General features: G+C 48.0%; 1 protein-coding gene across 1 annotated transcript; it reads left to right on the top strand.

Moving 5' to 3' along the window:
* Nucleotides 1–4319: 4319 nt before the first annotated feature.
* Nucleotides 4320–17299, top strand: CX3CL1 (C-X3-C motif chemokine ligand 1). The gene is made up of 4 exons (XM_063313089.1): nt 4320–4356; nt 4753–4971; nt 14333–14453; nt 15530–17299. Exons 1-4 carry the CDS (start codon nt 4320–4322, stop codon nt 16731–16733), a joined length of 1581 nt encoding a protein of 526 aa, XP_063169159.1. The 3' UTR covers nt 16734–17299.
* The last annotated feature ends 250 nt before the right edge of the window (nt 17300–17549 follow it).

Here is a 17549-nt window from a genome sequence, read left to right as displayed (position 1 = left end):
ACAATCTCGCCCTGATACACAACAGGTCCCAACCCTGACTGCCTTTAGAAGTGTCGTGAAGACCTGGCTTCTCCTCCTCTTGGTCACCTTAATTGTCCTGTTCGATTAGCTGTTTCATATATTGGGTTATTGCTTAGTGCCTGCTTTTGGCCCAGAATCACATTCTTTGAGTTGGATGGCCTTATGAATGCTTGAAACATTTAAATAAACAGAACAAACAAACAAACAGAGCCTTGGACTGCAGGCACTCACCATTTTTTAAAATGCCTGTGGGAACATATCTGAACCAGGAAGCATTCTTGGAAATAGTCAGCAGGAGTCTGGTAATGGCTTGCTTTGCATCTGTCGGTCTTGCAGGATAAACCAGACAGGAATCACAACCAGATGAGCTAGTTCTACTTTATGGTAAAGCTACATTGACAGAATCTTGCAGGTAGGGAAGTGCAGTCCTTCCACCGGCTCTTTTACAGCCTGAGAACTTAGCGACGGTCCCTTCTGAGCCTCTTGCCCTGCCCATTATGCAGCTGTGGGCTGTGCTCCCTCTTATCTGACTGCTCCCTTGGCAGCATCTCTTTGCCCCGTCTCCCAAGGTCTTTCCCACATACCATTACAGCACCATGCTAGTTCCCCATTCATTTATCTGTAATTAAAAGAAACTCAGAGAGCCAGTTGGTGTAGTGGTTAAGGCACTGGGCTAGAAACCGTGAGACCGTGAGATCAAGTCCCACCTGAGGCACAAAGCCGGTTGGGTGACCGTGGGCCAGTCCCTCTCTCTCAGCCCCGGGAAGGAGGCAAGGGCAAACCACTTCCAAAAAACCTTGCCAAGAAAACTGCAGGGACTTGTCCAGGCAGTTTCTGAGAATCAGACACGATTGAACAGATTAAAAAGAGAAAAAGATAAAGAAACCCACATTTAGAAAGAAAATCCAGATCCCGCAGGGCTGGCGATTGGGTGATAGTGTGGGACAGGGCCAGAGGTGCCTTGGTGCCAAGGTCTTCAAATTTCATATTATGCCAGGGTTTTTTTTAGGCATCTATGGCGAGAAATTGAATTTCAGTCCTGCAGTTAGAGAGGATTCAAAAGTGGAGTAGTGAAAATAATGGGTGGCTAGTCTCTGGCCTTGGAGCTGCCGGTTGCAGGGTCACAGAGTCAGCCACAGGCCAGTGGTTCTGCCCCATTTTGTCTGCAGAGGATTTCTGATTTGGTCTTTGAATTCTCCTGCTGGAAACCCCGAAGAACCGCAACAGAGTCCAGCCTTTTCCAGTTCTGTGGACTTCAACTCCCAGAATTCCCTGAGCCTGGGTGGGAATTTCTGGGCCCTGAAGTCCACCTGTCTCTTTGTCCAGGAACGACAGCCATGCTAGAGTGACTGACAGCTGGACTGAAGGCAAAGCAGGGTCTGATTTTCTTGCCTGTCACCTTGTTTTTTGGGGGCTGACATTGACCTCAAATCTCTGGGTATTTTGCTCCTTTGGGTTTTAAGGAATTTGTCCTAAGCACTCTGCATTGGTGATTTAGCTAAGTTTCACTTCTTGTTCGCCACTTCTCTGAATTAGGACGGATCAGCGTGTTCCAAAAAACCGTGATGCAGAATTTATTAAACAATTCATCTCCCCTTCTATTCTTGGCTGCCCAGTGCAATTTTTCTACATATTTTTTCCATGAAATTGTCCCCATTCCCCCCCACCCGCCCCCCGAGTTGGTAGAGAGAACTTCCATTTTTATTTTAATCACAATCACTTCTTTAATTCTCTCCCCTACCCAACTGGCTTGAAAAATTTTAAAAATGTGTTTGGGGAAACCCTAATAAGCAAAACTCTACAGAATGACCGCAAAACAAATGCCTTGTTGCTGACAATTGTGGGGTGGGGGGTAGACACCTGAGTTTTTGCAAGAGATTTTGTGAAAAGGGGTTTTGTTCTTGATTTATAATATTGCTAATATTCCAGAGGAAGTCTATCTGGATGGCTTGACTGCTGAACAGAAGCAGACTCGTTAAGAATGGTGGATCCTCTGTAACACGTTAACGCAAAACATCCGACGTGTTTGTTACAATAAGTGCTTCCAGGCAGACAGTTCCTTGTATTGTCAACTGATGGTTAAGGACAGCACCAGAGTAGCTGTAAACATCATTTTATTCTTAGGAATAAAAAGTAGAAAAAAGACGGGAGGGTTATAAATACAAATCAACATCTTTTGGACTTCTGGTAAAATTGCAGAAGCGGAGCAAGGGGACAGAATAATCAGGTTTGGGTCTGAAACCCCACAGCAGCTCAGAAATCCTCAGTCGAAATTGAGGATATTGTTTATAGGCTTAGCAGTCGCAGTAATTTAATTCCTGAAAATGCCTTCTGAATGCATTAGAAAATCTATTGGCTTTTTATCTACTTATAACCTGCTCCCATCTTGGAGGAGTATAGAGCACCAGAATGACGAGAAAATATAACACTCAGAACTTAAATATAAATGAGAAGAATAGAGGCATCAAAGAGAGAAGGAGAGGTTACTGAACACACTGGGTGATGGTGAATGAACCCCAAAATGTTGGGAAAGGGTTATTATGAACCCAGAAGCAGATCACAAGCAGGATGCAGACTTTGATTCAACAGCTGAATTCTTTGCAGGTCAAAACCCCACTTTTGAACTCTGGATTTCGAAATTAAGGAGAGGAACCCTTCCATCTAAAACTGCTCTCCAGCAAAGGTTCTGTTTGCAGGACATGTTTATGCACGATTAACTTAACCATGGTTTACTCGGCCCAATTTTCTGAGTTTGCACTGAATTATACAGGCTGGACTCACACAATCCACTAGACGGAATCTGGGTGGCTAGTTTGGGGTTGAGCAAATGCATCCTGTAAAGCCAGGAGAAGCTCCTAGAAGTGCCCATGTTGGCTTTCATTTGGCCAGATGTATCTGGGAAGGGCAGGGGGTCAAAAAATCAGGATGGCAGCTGTGACTGAAGCTGTGCCCTTTTTTACCAGCAGCAGATCATTACGTGACTTGGGGTTTGCAAACCATGTTGTGAGTGACCTAAATTCAGATCTGGGGATATTCCAGCTTTGACCTTGGATGGGGTTGCACTTCCCCATTCAAGGATGGTGCACTATTTGGGGGTCCTCCCAGACTTGCAGACCCTGCTCAATGAGCAGGTGGCGGCTGTGACCAGGAAAGCTTTTGCCCAACCATCTGGTGTGCCAGTTGCACCCTTTCTTAGATCGGGGAGCTTCAGACAGTCACTCACGCCCTGGTCACCTCATGGCTTGACTACTGCAGTGTACTCTACATGGGGCTGCCCTTGAAGACCACCTGGAAGTTTCAATTGGTCCAGAAGGCAGCAGTGCAGGCAGTGATGGGCATGCCTCGGTATGCCCATGTAACACCTCTGCTTTGCGAGCTGCACTGGCTGCCAGTTTGTTTCTGGGTGCGAATCAAGGTGCTGGTGGCTACCTATAAAGCCCTACATGGCACAAGACCTGGTTCCTTGAGGGACCGCCTGTCTCCCATAGTGTCTGCCTGGCCTGTTCGACCTGGCAAGGTTGGAGTGTTCCAGGTTCCGTCGATTAAAGAATGCCACCTATCGGGACCCTGGAAGTGCGTCTTCTCTGTGGCAGCGACTGCCCTCTGGAATGAGGAGAGATTCCCTGAGATTCACGGCCTTCACCCTACTGGTATTTCAAAGGGCCCTGAAGACGTGGCTCTTCGCCCAGGCAGCAAGGTTGGGATGTTAGCCTGGTGGTTCTGGGTGGGTGTATGTGGTTAGTGGTTTTATTGAGCCTCAGTGTAGTTTTATTTGGTTTCTTGGTGTAAAGGAATCTTGTGTTTTTATCTGGTGTGCAGGCCAGAGTTTCTTGGATAGATGGGCAGCCACTTCCATTGAATAAATACACAACAAACCCCAACCCTGTGAGGTAGGCTGCCTTAAGAGAAAATGATGGCTCCCCCAGTTTGTCTTCATGGCTGACGATGGTCTCCCCAGTCCTAGTCCAACACCTTAACCCATGCTTCCCAACCCTTTTCCTTTTATTATCCTAAATAATAAAAGGAAAAGGGTTGGCTGGGGAATTCTGGGAGTTGAAGCCCACCCATCTTAAACTCCCCAAGGTTGAGAAACACTGACTTAGAGGGAGTTCTAGCCTGGTGAAGCGGTGTCGCGTTTGGGAGACCTTGGCACCCAGGGCCAGCTGGGGGTCACGAGGGGCTGGTCGCGGCGGGGTCTCCAGCTGTGTCCGGTTCTGCTCTGCTGGCTGGGGAATTCTGGGAGCTGAAGCCCACCCATCTTAAACCCCCCCAAGGTTGAGAAGCACTGCCCTAGAGGGATGGGCGAGCTCCCGCTCCGTTCCCCGCAGCGGCCCGGTGAGGTTGGCGTGAAGGCCGGCGGCGGCGGGTAGCAGCTCCTTCTGCCTTGCTCTGCCCAGGGACCCGGGCTGGGCGGGCCGCGGGGCCGCGCACCGAAGCCCCCCCAGCCCGGGCCGCTCATCACCCGCTTCCGACGGCCGGCGGCTGCCCGGGGTCTCCCCCGACGGCCCGCCTGCCTCCCCGCCGCTGAAGTCCAGCGTTCCGCGCCCGCGCTCCCTCCGCCCGCCCGGGCCCATCCCGGCGCCGCCCCCGGAGCCGCTCCTTATTCCCGGCGGGATCGCGGCGGGGGGGCGGGTCGCCGGGGGTTGCTTCCCTGGGCGTGACGTCAGCCGGGAAAGCCCAGCGGGCGCCTGCCCGGAGCCGCCAGGATTTTCCAGCGGGCGCCTCGGCCAGGAGCGGCGGCGGCGGCGGCGGCGCGGTCCGAGCGGAAAGCCGGGAAGCCTGCCCAGCGCGAGGCGGCGGCGGCGGCGGCGGCGGCACGCCGGAGTGCCTGGAGCCGGCCGGAGGACGCCCCCACTCTCGGCGGCGGGACCATGCCGGATGCCGCGCGGAGCCTGGTGGCGCTGGCGGCGCTGGCGGCCGCGTGCGAGTGGCCCATCCCGGTGGTGGCAGGTGGGTGAGGCTGGCGAGGCGGGACGGGACGGGTCGGAGGCGGCGGCGGGAGAGCGGCTGGGGGGCGCTGGATTCCCCAAACCGTCGGCCGTCGGTGAGAGACCGGGGGAAGCGACGCGGGGGCTGAGGTCGCCCAGCGCGGGGCGGCAACCTTGCGTCCGCACCGCCCGCTAGACCTGCTTAGGGAGGGACCCCATTTCCGAGTTCACACGCGGCATCGGGCCAGAAACTGATCCGACGAGCTAGGGTTAAAGCATTCACCCGAACTAGGCAGGTGTCGTGAGAACGCAGCCCTTGGGGCTTTCACTGACCCAGTTTGCTGGCTCGTGTTAGAGTCGCAACGAGCGAGCTCGGTTAGAGTTTATTTAACCTGGTGGCTTTCTTTTAGACAACACGCGAAACTAGGACCTGGCCAGCCTATGGTGGATTAATCTCCTGTTTTCTGTTGCTAACCCTGGCGTTGTCCCCAAAAAGAATAACTAATTCCAGAGATTTAAACTGCTTAGCTACGGAGAGAGATGGAGCGGAGGAGCCCCCGCTGCGTTTCACTTTTTCTTTCGCCTCTTACTGTAATGTTACTTTCCAAATTCTTCCTGGGTTTGTCTTTCGTTATTCACCTGACTGAGACCCGGTCTGGTGTAGTGGTTAAAGGCACCAGGCTAGAAACCGGGAGGCCGTGAGTTCTAGTCCGCCTTAGGCACAAAGCCAACTGGGTGACCTTGGGCCAGTCTCTCTCTCTCAGCCCTGGGAAGGAGGCAATGGCAAGCCGCTTCTGAAAAATGTTGCCAAGGAAACTGCAGGGACTTGTCCAGGCAGTCTCCAAGAATTGGACCGACTGAACAGATTAAAAAAAAAAGGAATTACACCCACAGGCAGTGGGGAAGGGGAGAAGGCTCAGCTTTCTTGTGTGTAGGGATGAACACAGGAGACAGTCTGGTGTAGTGGTTAAGGCACCAGAAACCAGGAGACCTCGAATTCACTGCAGGACTTGTCCAGGCAGTCAGCAGGAGTCAAGATGGACTCAAAAGCCCCCCACCCCCACCCCACACCAAATGATGGCTATTGCATGCAGATGCCAGCTCCCCTATGTATTCAACTGGGGAATTCTGGGAGTTGGTCCAGACATCTCACAGTTGCTGGGGTCGAGAAACGCAGATTATATCTCTGGAGAAACAGCGACACAGCCAGAAGCAGCAGCATTGTTGCTGCTACATAAAATAAACAGGGCACGCAGCCCACTCTTCCCTCTTCTTCTGACACACCAAATGACCTGGGGGGAGGTGTGTGTGTGTGTGTGTGTTGAATTTCTTAATCCAAAGAGACAAATAGAGGGGAAGAAAGAAATCACCTCTCGGAAATTCCGGGCAGTTTTCTCTATCACCCATCTGGACCCACTGCCTGGAGGACAGTACGGAAGCAGTGAACAGAGGCAGGGGGAGGCTCATCGTGCTGCCCCTTTGCACATGTTCAGATGCTAGAATCGGGGTGTAAACGGCAAGCAGGCAGCGCCTCCACCCTGAATCGTGCCCTGCTTGGCTCTCTGATTGCTTCTGCTCCAGACTTCAGGGCAGTGTTTCTCAACTTTGGCAAGTTTAAGATGTGTGGACTGGGCGATTCTGGGAGCTGAAGCCCACGCATCTTGAAGCATGCTGGCCAGGGGATTCTGGGAGCTGAAGCCCATGCATCTTGCAGCATGCTGGCCGGGGGATTCTGGGAGCTGAAGTCCACGCATCTTGAAGCATGCTGGCCGGGGGATTCTGGGAGCTGAAGTCCACGCATCTTGAAGCATGCTGGCCGGGGGATTCTGGGAGCTGAAGCCCAGGCATCTTGAAGCATGCTGGCCGGGGGATTCTGGGAGCTGAAGTCCACGCATCTTGAAGCATGCTGGCCGGGGGATTCTGGGAGCTGAAGCCCAGGCATCTTGAAGCATGCTGGCCGGGGGATTCTGGGAGCTGAAGCCCATGCATCTTAAACTTGCCAAGCTTGAGGAATACTGCCCTAGGGAGTTACTGCCACACCAGTATCTGAAGGACTGCACACCTCAAGGAATCGTCTGCCCCCACCTCCCAGCCAGTGGCAGACCAAAACAAGGCTGCCCCCTTGCGCCCTGCTTTTCCCATCTGGGGTGGGGAGAAAACCGAGCCAGGTCTGGACGGCTGGCTTCCCCAGGGCCGCAGCTAGGGTCTGTGTCACCCGGGGCAAACATGGATTCCGCGCCCGTTTTGGTGCCCCCCAGCACTCATTTTGGTGCCCCCCCAGTGCTCATTTTGGCGCCCCCCCAGTGTGGCGCCTGGGACACATGCCCTGGTTGCCCCCCCTCCCCAGTTGCAGCCCTGGGCTTCCCCGCCCTTTTAATTTCTTTTCCGGAGATGTTTGTCACCCCAGGGCACTTTAGGAAACTGACTGGCAGCCTGCCCAGCTGCTGGCACTGCCTGGACGTTTCCCCAAAGCAGAATCATCGCCTCTTCGCTGCAAACTCTCCCGCTGCAGCCTTGTGGATCCATCAGGCAGGATTTTGGAGCAGATCTCCCACTCTTCCTGATGAATTTCCTTCTGGTAGCAGTCTGGAAAATATGAAAGTGGTTTGCCCTGTTTTTTTTTCTGCGAAGGTTGATTGGATGCCCCCCTCCCCCCTGGTCTAGCCTGCAGTCCTGGGAAGTCTTAGTGGCTCCCCTCCATCCAAGTGGCAGCCAGGTCTGATCCTGCTAAGCTTTTGTTGGGATCCACTACAAGCGGCTAAGTGGTGGCACTTCTTAGTGGGACGTAATATTGTTAAAATATTAAGCCTCTTTGGAAGTGGACCCTTCTTCCTCCTGCAACGGCCATTGCTTGATGTTAATCTGCAAAGAAAACAGCCGGGCTCCTTCATGATTTGGGTGAAGGACCAGACCAGAAGCCACTCTTCCCCCTCAAATCTTGGCACCAGTCTGCTTGCCTGCTTCCAACTGGCAGACTTCAGAAAACTTAGCGACGAGGCCTCTCTGCATCCTCCAGGGATTTGCATTTGGGCTCCTTCTGCAGCTGCTGGGAATGGCTCGCATTCTTTCCGAGCATCGGCCCTTGAAGTTGCTCTGGGATGCAGAGAAAGCCATGCCTTTGGGGCCAAGCCACACATCTCCCCTTTGCACTGTGGTGCAACGGGTCTTGCAGACCGAGGGAAAAACAGAGAAGTCTTTTCTTCTCTTAGCCCAGTAGGAAGGCCTGGACATGCCCACATGTCTTGGTACCACCAATGGCCTGGCAGGCGAGCATCGCCTTGGACCCGGGGCAGCCTTTCTGAAGCAAGGATCTTTCACACGGGCTGGACTACCATTCTCATGCCGCCCAGGGTTGATAGGGAGCATACTTGGAGACAGCTAGAGGATGCCACCTTGGAAAAGGTTGGTTCCCAGAATGCCCAGGCAGACAGGGATAGGAATGGATTCTGGGATAGCAGCCTGGGGGGCAGGGGCAGGACACTAAAAAGGAAACACTGGATTTTTTTCGGCCTCTTCTTCAGCTACTGGCATCCTTTTTGGAGTAAGTGGAAGGCTTTGGGTGGCAGGGCAGGAATGCTGGGTTGGCTTAGCTTCCCCTCCCTTCTACGTTCAGTCCAGGAAGGACTGATTTGAGGAGGAGGGAGGAAGATGCCCATCACTTCTCTTCCCTTTTGATTGTTTAGCTACTCTCCTCCATAACAAAATATAAACTTAAAGAGATCAGCTTGTTGGCTTCCTTGGGCAGGAAATCCAGAACAGGGAAGGGAAAATGCTGAAGCAAAGCGCAGGAATGTCTATTCGAATCAAGGATGTTTTAGGTAAGGGAATGGATTTTCTCTTTCCCCACCTGCTGCCTCTTTTTGAAGTCTCACATGTCTGGTCCTGGCCTCGTGGCTAACCAAAAATGGCTTCTCTCCCCCACAGCCACTTTGTGGCCATGGAGCCACCCGCTCCCCACAGCAATCCCCATGCTAGACTCCCATGTCACCATTATCATGAGTAAAGCTAGGCCTACTTCCAGAGTGGTTAGGTGGGCTCATAATGTGGTTGGGCAACAATGGAACTGACAGTGGAAGACTAACGTTAATACCATGCAAATGGCATAGAGAAAACGGGTGTAAAATGTTCTTTCGTTGGAGTGTTTCCCCAGTTACGATGATTGAAAGGGATCACAAATACTCCGAAATTTGCTAGAAAGGCGATAAAGAAGTGGGAAATTCTGCTATCCAGTTGTAATACTCTCTGCCTATCCTTGAGTTGACCAAAGACTCTACCAGCATAAAATTTGTTGCCCCGTGGTGGATCCTTGCCTCTGTTCTCAGTCTTGGTAGCCTGTCTTCCTCTCCAGGATATATCTTGAGAGAAGGCCCTTGGGCGGTGTCAGAAGAAGGGGAAAAGAGTATTTTAATATCAGTTCGACTAAAGACAATTTAAGCAAGTGTTCTTCCAACTGGGCAACTTTAAGATGGGTGGACTTCAACTCCCAGAATTCCCCAGCCAGCCTTGGAATTCTGGGAGTTGAAGTCCACCCATCTTAAAGTTGCCAAGTTGGAAAAACACGGACCTTAGTAATAAACAAGATTCTGTATTTACCCCTATTTCTAGCAGAAAAACACCTTACTGAAGTCTGGCTAATTCTTGCTTCCTTGATCTTGCCCAGCTGCATGGAGCTTGGCATTCTGATGGAATAAGCCAACATTTCAGAAGTTGGCATGTTGGATACCTAGAGCCCTTAGCCTAACTATCTCACTAGATCAGTGTTTCTCAACCCTGGCAACTTTAAGATGGGTGGACTTCAACTCCCAGAATTCCAAGGCTGGCTGGGGAATTCTGGGAGTTGAAGTCCACCCATCTTAAAGTTGCCAGGGTTGAGAAACACTACTAAATCAAGGCAGCATAATCTGGGCTGTTTCCCCTCTCATTTGTACAACCCCCAAAAGACAACAGTGGAGATTTCCCCAGGTCTCAGGAGCAGTAAACAAACAAATGAAATAAAATAAAACCCAGAAACACTTTTTCAAGAGGTAAGACACCCAGATTACCTGATAACTGAGAAGTTGAATCTGTACTGAGCCCAGTGGCTAGAGATAGGGAGCATCTGCTCTGCAGATTGCCAGCCGTTCTTCCTTCCACCTCTGCCTTATTTAAAAATCATGTTTCCAGGGTTTCCATCAGTATATTACTTGAATTCAGTCCTGTAGACCATTTGACAGAGAGCTGGCCGGACACCGGTGGCAGTTTTCCCTTCGACAGGGATAAATCTGCAAGTCACACTGATTTTAAAGTCTCCCCAAGGATTGTGTGTATGTGACACCCCATCGGCGTGTGTGTGCGAGAGACAGAAAACGAACTGGTATGAATCACTCCTAGAGACATGCAAAAAACGTTTTTTTTCCAGTTTGTCCTGAAGGAGACAAATATCTTCCATCTGAACGTTGCCAAAGCATGCTCAAATTGCTCCCACAGAAATGAAAATATTACATCTAGGTGATTTTCACCTAGAGATGACTAATCTGGATAGCCCCAGGCATGTGTCTTTAAATAATGCTATTTATTGTAGTTTGGTGGACAAGAGCCACCGAGCAGCTGGCATGAATAGCTCAGAAGTCACTACCCTAATTGCATGGATGTGTGAAGACAAAAAGACTCTTGCTTCATAAGTCACATGACCATTCCTTCAAAATGCATCAGTGCACAAGGGCACTCAGAGCGTTAAAACAAGGCAGGATTGTGCAATTCAAGCCCATCCTGGCAAAATTGGCTGCATTTGTCACCCAGCTTGGCTCTGGATGGGCCACACTTTCAGGGTTGTTTGTCTGAAGGGGCTTTTAGCAGTGTGGGGGGTGTTTGCAACCAAGGACAGTTTTAAAGAAAAGGATCTTTACACAATCGTTCCCAAGGCTCCTTCTGGCTTTAGACGGGGAAAAATGCAACAGCCAGTTTGCATCTGGTGCTTTGTATCTAAGCCAATATCTTTCTCCCAAGTTGAACCGCAATTCCTTCATCTGGCCAGTCCATAATTTATCCCACTGGTGAACAAGGCAAGTCCCTTTTTTAAGGATACATTATCTCCAGTCTCTTGGAGAAAACAAAATGGGGGTGGGGGCAGCTTCTCTCATACCCATTCTGTTCTTGGCACTTGGTCATTTCATTGATCAGTTGCACCATCTGATTTGTATCAGAGAAACTGATCTAGTCAAATTCCTAATTCCTTTCAGTCAGTTTCCAAAACCCTAAAGGAAAACCCCATAGCTTATTTTCCCCTATTTATATAAGTAACATCTGGGGGGTGTCAAAAAAGTCAGTGGCCTCAACCAAGTGATCGAAGTCCCGCCTCACAGCTGAGCCTGGTAGCATCCTTTGGCAGGATCCTATAAAAGAAATGGATTGTACCACGTCCTGGAAGACACCCCTCAGTCCCATAGGAAGTTGCAGGTGCCTGGAAGACTTGCTGAAAACGACCCCAATGCATCATCTGGTCTCAGAGTGAAGCAGTCCTCACACTGATGCCAAACAACAACCACGAAGAAGTGAATTTAGGGGTTTCTTTAAAGCTGCAAAGATGTCTTCCCTTCGTTTGATACCCAACAGTGGACTTCGCCGGTTGGAATGTTTAAGCTGCACATCTATAAGAAAAGTCAAATATCACAAAACACCGTAAGCTTCTGGTGACTACGGAAGAGAGGAAAACAGATGTAGATAAAGAATTGTATTCTTGGAATCTCTTGCAATTTGGAGATTTGGGGAAGGTATAATAAAGCCATGGAACCTTCTCCACACTACCCAGCTGATCAAACCCAGACCCTGTAAACTGACAACTGTTCACAATCAAATTGATGCATCATTGAATGATGGGCTGTTTATTTAGAAGACTTGTTTCAGAGGGTTGGAAGCATGTAAGGTCAAGTTCACTTTCCCAGAATTTTCTCCGTGTCTCCAGCGTTTCAAAGAAATCTACAGATTTGTCTTCTGCAGTCAGGTTTCAAAACTCAAAATAGATTAAAATGTGTGCCCTAATTAACTGGACATTTTTTTAAAAAAATAGAGCTTTAACAGAACTGCCCTCAAACAGATCGGCTGTAGCAGGAGTGTCTGCAGGGTGTGGTCAAAAAAGGCAAGAGGGCCATGATGGTGTCATTGAAGCTTTGCCCATTTTTATGTGCATCTCACAAAAAAAAAGCAGGTGGAGCTTGGATCACACCATCACCAGTGCCATCCTGACTTTTTGACCACACCCTGGGGACATCCTTAGGCTGTAGTGACCAAGCCACACCCACCACTTCTACCTGGCCAGCAGGGATGGGCTACTGATGCCATGAAGGCTCAAGAGGAGGACGTTATTTATTATGTCCTCCACTGAGATCAGGACCAGACTCTTGATGGTAGGTGAACTCAAGGGCTTGGACCTCAAAAAATTGAACCATCTTCTCGCAGACGTGTTCTCAACTGTCAGCAACCAACTTGCTACTTTTCCTCTGCTGTCACTGAAACTTAGAAAGAAGTGTTTAAGTTCTCAGTTGCAGCTTTGGCTTTATCGTGCTGTAACCTTTTTACATCTAATACTCTTTTTATTACTTTATTTTACAATCTTACTATGTTATTATGACCTGTGATTACAACAATAAACTCACCCACTTACCATGAAGGTCTTCTCTGAATGTTGGGGTTCATTAGATATTTGGCGTTTTCTGGCAAAAGCAGGTGGAGAGCCTGTATTCCTAAAATGTTGAATTGCAGCCAATTAGTGTGATTTGGGTGTTACCAGAACCAAATGTAAAAAGCATTGATTGGGTTAGTGAAGGACTGGGATAAATATATTGTGGGTTCATGCCTGTGTGTTGGTCCTGGAGCAGATACTTCCATTGTTCCTGTGTAAAAGAGACCCTGTCTATCTGTAGGGCTGAGAAGATCAGCCCTGATGAAAGGTGCATCAAAAAGATGAAGGAGCTATTGCATTTGCTCAAGAGGTCTTCAGCTCTCTGATCGGGGAGCGAAGCCATTGCAAATCTATTGAGTTTTATGAATGTTTGTGCCAAATTAGAAGAGGAAGATAGTAACATCAGAGGCTTCCTGGTGCAACAGTCTATAAAGATATTGAAACATAACAAATAGTGCATAAATATATTAAGTAGTCTCTGGAGGTATTAAAGAATAACAAAAGTGGTATATCAGTCTCTTAAAAAGAACAAGTGGTGTATAATCATGATGAGCAGTCTCTAAAGATATTAAAAATAATAAAAATGGCCTATCAGTACATTGAAAATAACCAATGGCCCATAAAATCTATCAAGTCGTCTATAAAGACAATTTTTTAAAAAATAAAAAATGAGCTATAAAGATATGAAAATAACAGGAGTCCATAAATATACATAAAGTTCTAGTCTATAAACATGTTGAGAATAATACACACTCTGTAAATATATTTACAAACAAGTGGCCCATAAATATATAAAGTGGTATATACATTTATTTTTAAAATGTTCTATACATTTGCTAAAAATGAATGAAGGAGGAGGAGAAGTGGTGGTAGAGTCCATTTTTTTTCCCTTTGGGGATTCCTACTTCAGAACAGCCACCGAATTGTGGCACTTCTCTGCAGGGCTGTTGTCCCATCTGATTAAAAGCTGAAGGTTGTATCCCTGCTGGAGGAAAACCTTTTCTGGGCTCAGTGTCCTGAGCAAGTTGAAACTCTGCAAGCAGAAAAAGGTGCTCCTGATTTCAGTGGATGCTGTTGCTGATTTGTAGTAGTACCTCAGACTGAGTGGGCTACATTTGTACCATACCTGGATGGGACTGAAAGGGGGCAGTTTGTGGTGTTGTGGGAGATCCAGATTTCTCAGTCTGTTGGGTTAAATAGCAGTTAAAATACTAGGTGGCAATTGGGTTTATATTTCTGGCTAGAGCAGAGTTTCTCAGCCTTAGCAACTTTAAGATGGGTGGACTTCAGCTCCCAGAATTTAACTTTAAGATGGGTGGACTTCAACTCCCAAAATTCAACTTTAAGATGGGTGGACTTCAACTCCCAAAATTCAACTTTAAGATGGGTGGACTTCAACTTCCAGAAGCCAACTTTAGGATGGGTGGACTTCAGCTCCCAAAATTCAACTTTAAGATGGGTGGACTTCAACTTCCAGAAGTCAACTTTAGGATGGGTGGACTTCAACTCCCAGAATTCCCCAGTCAGCATCTTAAAGTTGCCAAGGTTGAGAAACACTGAGTTAGAACATATTATACAACCACTGCAATTGTTTGTATTAATTCAGATTTAAGGCCTGTGTTATTATATGAACCTAACCAATTGTGAGGTTTTAGTTTTGGAAAAAGGAAGGAGTCATTGGTGATTTTAATAAGGACTGCCATCTCGGATTGTTTCCTTGCTCCAGGAGAACCTGATGCAGCAAACACCTGTAGCACTGAATGCCTCCAGTTTATATCAAAGCCAATTCCTCTGAGTAGACTAGATAGCTACAGAAGCATCACCTGCAGAGCCAAGATTTCAGTAATGTAAGTGCCTTTTTATCATGATATGCCAGGTATTGTGTGAGGTTTTATTTTCTCTTTCCAATTCAAAGATGTGAACATGGATCCTGTTGTGATTTGTCAGAGCTTTTCCATAGAGTTCAAGAAGAAGAAATTTATCAAAGAGGTGGATTTAGATCCTTTGAAAGAATGTCTGGGTAACCTATGAACCAAGGCCCATGTATGCTGAGGCAACTGTAGGGGAGGCAGGGTCAAAAAAGTCAAGATGGTAGCCACAGCCATGCAATTGAAGCCCTGCCCCCTTTTATGTGTGTTGTGCATGCAATGCAAACTTGAAAACAGGTATGTGATCATGGTTGCCATCTTGACTTTTTGACCCTCTCCTATGGATGACTGCAGGTAGAAGCTCTCCAATTCCCATTTAGGTGCCCCCCAGACAATGGAAGTTCAGTAGCAAACTGCCAGTTTGGGTCAACACAATTTTCTGTCTTGAATCCTGTCCCATAGAATCTCCAAAGCAGAAAAGGATGTTTTAAAATGTCCAGACTGTCTTTGTTTTTAAGGTTTCACGAGAGATTAAATGAAATCGACCAATCTACTTGTTTAGTTTTGGCTTCCAGGAGCAAAAAGGGTCTCGTTTTTGGTTTGGAAGTGAGCTGAGCAAGACAAAAATGGTGTTAAACTAAATTAAAATCAGATCAATTAAATACAGTGAACACTGTTATTCAGGGATAGGACCTGTTGTGTGTGCTATTCAACCTGGCTGCACTATAATATTGTGTCTGAGTGTAAATCATACACTAATCTAGGTTAAAATGGGGTTGCATAACGTGTGGTTCTGTGTGTCAAACCCAGCCATTGTTTTCATAGGTTGTGTGAACGTGGTTCATCTGTTCATTGGAGGGTTCAATGCTTTGGGAATCCAGAAATTGTATTTTATTAATCCTGGGGCAGGAAATGGGATAGGAATATCTTTCATCAATACTTCAAAATTAAATGTGTTCTACTGAAGGTCAGTGGATTTAAACATGCTCAAATGTCCTGGATCCGGTCCCTTCAGCCTGTTCTTACTTACATTTTTTTTTTCTTCCTTTCTCCAGACTAAAAACCAAGAAGGAGAAATATTTTTGTGCCAGAGGAGATGACATCTGGGTAAAGGAAATTATGCGGCAAATAGATGCAAGGAATGCTCCTTCATCTTCCAGATATGACACCACCGCAGAAAATCTTCCTGGGGTTGGCCGACATTCAGGAGAAGCAAAGGAGGAGCTTGGTGGTCAAGCTCACCCCACCAAAACATTTAGCACAACCCCCTACAAGACAGCAACACTCCCTGTGATAACCACAGGAGGCCCCAACTCTTCTGTGGAAAAGGTCCTGGCTGGGTCGGAGACCTCAACTTACCCTACCTTGTTCACTCCTCAACCAGAAGCAGTTCCTGCAAAATCCACCCTTCAGTCTGACTCAATTGCAAATAGGGAAGTAGTGTCAGAAACCACTGAGGGGCACAAAAGATTTGGGGAACACGTCACACCACCAAGGAAAGGCTTGGAGGATTTCGCCAGAACAACCCATCTTTTGGTGTCACCTCCTACCTCCCTTGCAGGAACTGACGAAACAAGTACCAGCAGTAATGGATTTGAGACTCTCTTGAGATCTTCAGTACCTCATCCCATGAACTCTTCCATCAGCAAGCTTCTTGTGGACTTTGTTACAATAGATAAGACGGCTATTATGATACCTACCAAGCTGTCAAACTCCTCTGATCAACAGAGTTTGTTTTTAAGCAGCTTTGGCACAGACCATAAACCACAGTCAGTTGAGGGTTCTACGGTTCAGTCCTTCCCTGCCAGCTTCAGCCCACGTTCCAGTTCTGATGGAGACAACCTCAGTTCTGTTAAGTTTAGAGGTGTAATCAGTGCCAAAGGTGGAGGAAACACTACAGAAACAACTTTAGCTATTGAAACTGGTACTTTGGGGAGTACTTTTTCCAAAACTTCAGACGCTCTCCCATTTTCAGATTATGACCAGGAAACTTTTAATGAGGAAAGCACTTCAGTAACCATCACAAACACCCCGCAAGTTCCTTTCGACGTCTTTCCCTTTTTCCAATCCAAGTTACAAAATTACGTTATCCCTGTGGTTTCCATTGGGGGTGTTCTCTGTGTCATCTTAGCAATTGGTGGCTTATTATATGTTAAACGTGGCACATGTACCAGACAGTCACCTACGAGACAGGTCCAAGGCCTAATGTACTTTCCATGTGACTCTCAAACTGAGTTACACCCCATGGAAATTCTTTGACCTTTCCCTCTTTTTGTCTGGCCAGAATCCGTCCCAATTTACAGTGGGGGTGGACTGGGGTTAGTTTGATGTAGCGCAACTGGCGGGTGTCCTGTCTGGTCTCCCTCTTCTTCTCTGCCAAGGGCAAGACAGTTTGCAACTGTTGGTCAACAGGATACACTAAAACATAACAACCCAATATGAATCTTACGTTTTTGCCTATAGGGATATAGACCAAGGACAAAGTCTTCGATGTGGGAGGCAGGCCTCCATACCAAAACAAGAACTTCCATTAGAGGAAAAGAGAACTGCTTCTTCCTGGGCTGACTAAGCCAAACATGCCAATAAGTTGTTGGTACGGTTTATTGTGATTAATGCTTGGCAGTGTTGAGGCTGGCCAAAAAGGATGAGCAGAGATACACAGAAGATTGGCCCATAACATCTACCTGTCCGAGATGAAGGATGTGTCCACCTCCCGACTCTTCCCGGTCTACTAGGGAGGCTGACTGAGTGAGCGGGCAGTTGAATTTTCTTTCACTGCTGGTGATAAAAGGCCATGAACCCAGGGGTTGTACTCAGCTGCAGCAACCCCCATGCCCTGATATCTGTCTTCCTAAGTATTTGTCATTCTTGGTAGGTGCTGACTCTGCTGGTCTCTGGTTGAGCAGCAAAACTCTTTGGGACCATGACATCACCAGCTGATAGTACATCCTGCGGGTGCTCAGGGGGCCGGATTAAGTGGCCAAACTTTTCTCCTTACAAAGATCATGACATGGCTGGGAAGGAAGTGAAAGCTGTTACGTCAAAGTTGCCACTAGGAAGAACAGAACAAAACAA

This window comes from Candoia aspera, chromosome 11 (assembly GCF_035149785.1).
Source record: "Candoia aspera isolate rCanAsp1 chromosome 11, rCanAsp1.hap2, whole genome shotgun sequence".
In the NCBI taxonomy this organism is placed as follows: domain Eukaryota; kingdom Metazoa; phylum Chordata; class Lepidosauria; order Squamata; family Boidae; genus Candoia; species Candoia aspera.
This window is presented reverse-complemented; position numbering and strand designations above follow the sequence as displayed.

Bases quoted from the DNA above. Each gene is read 5' to 3' on its own strand.
- CX3CL1 (XM_063313089.1), top strand. From the start codon at position 4,320: ATGGGCGAGCTCCCGCTCCGTTCCCCGCAGCGGCCCG. The intron at 4,972-14,332 runs GTGGGTGAGGCT...TCCTTGCTCCAG, and splicing joins GCCCATCCCGGTGGTGGCAG to GAGAACCTGATGCAGCAAAC. The intron at 14,454-15,529 runs GTAAGTGCCTTT...TCCTTTCTCCAG, and splicing joins AGAGCCAAGATTTCAGTAAT to ACTAAAAACCAAGAAGGAGA.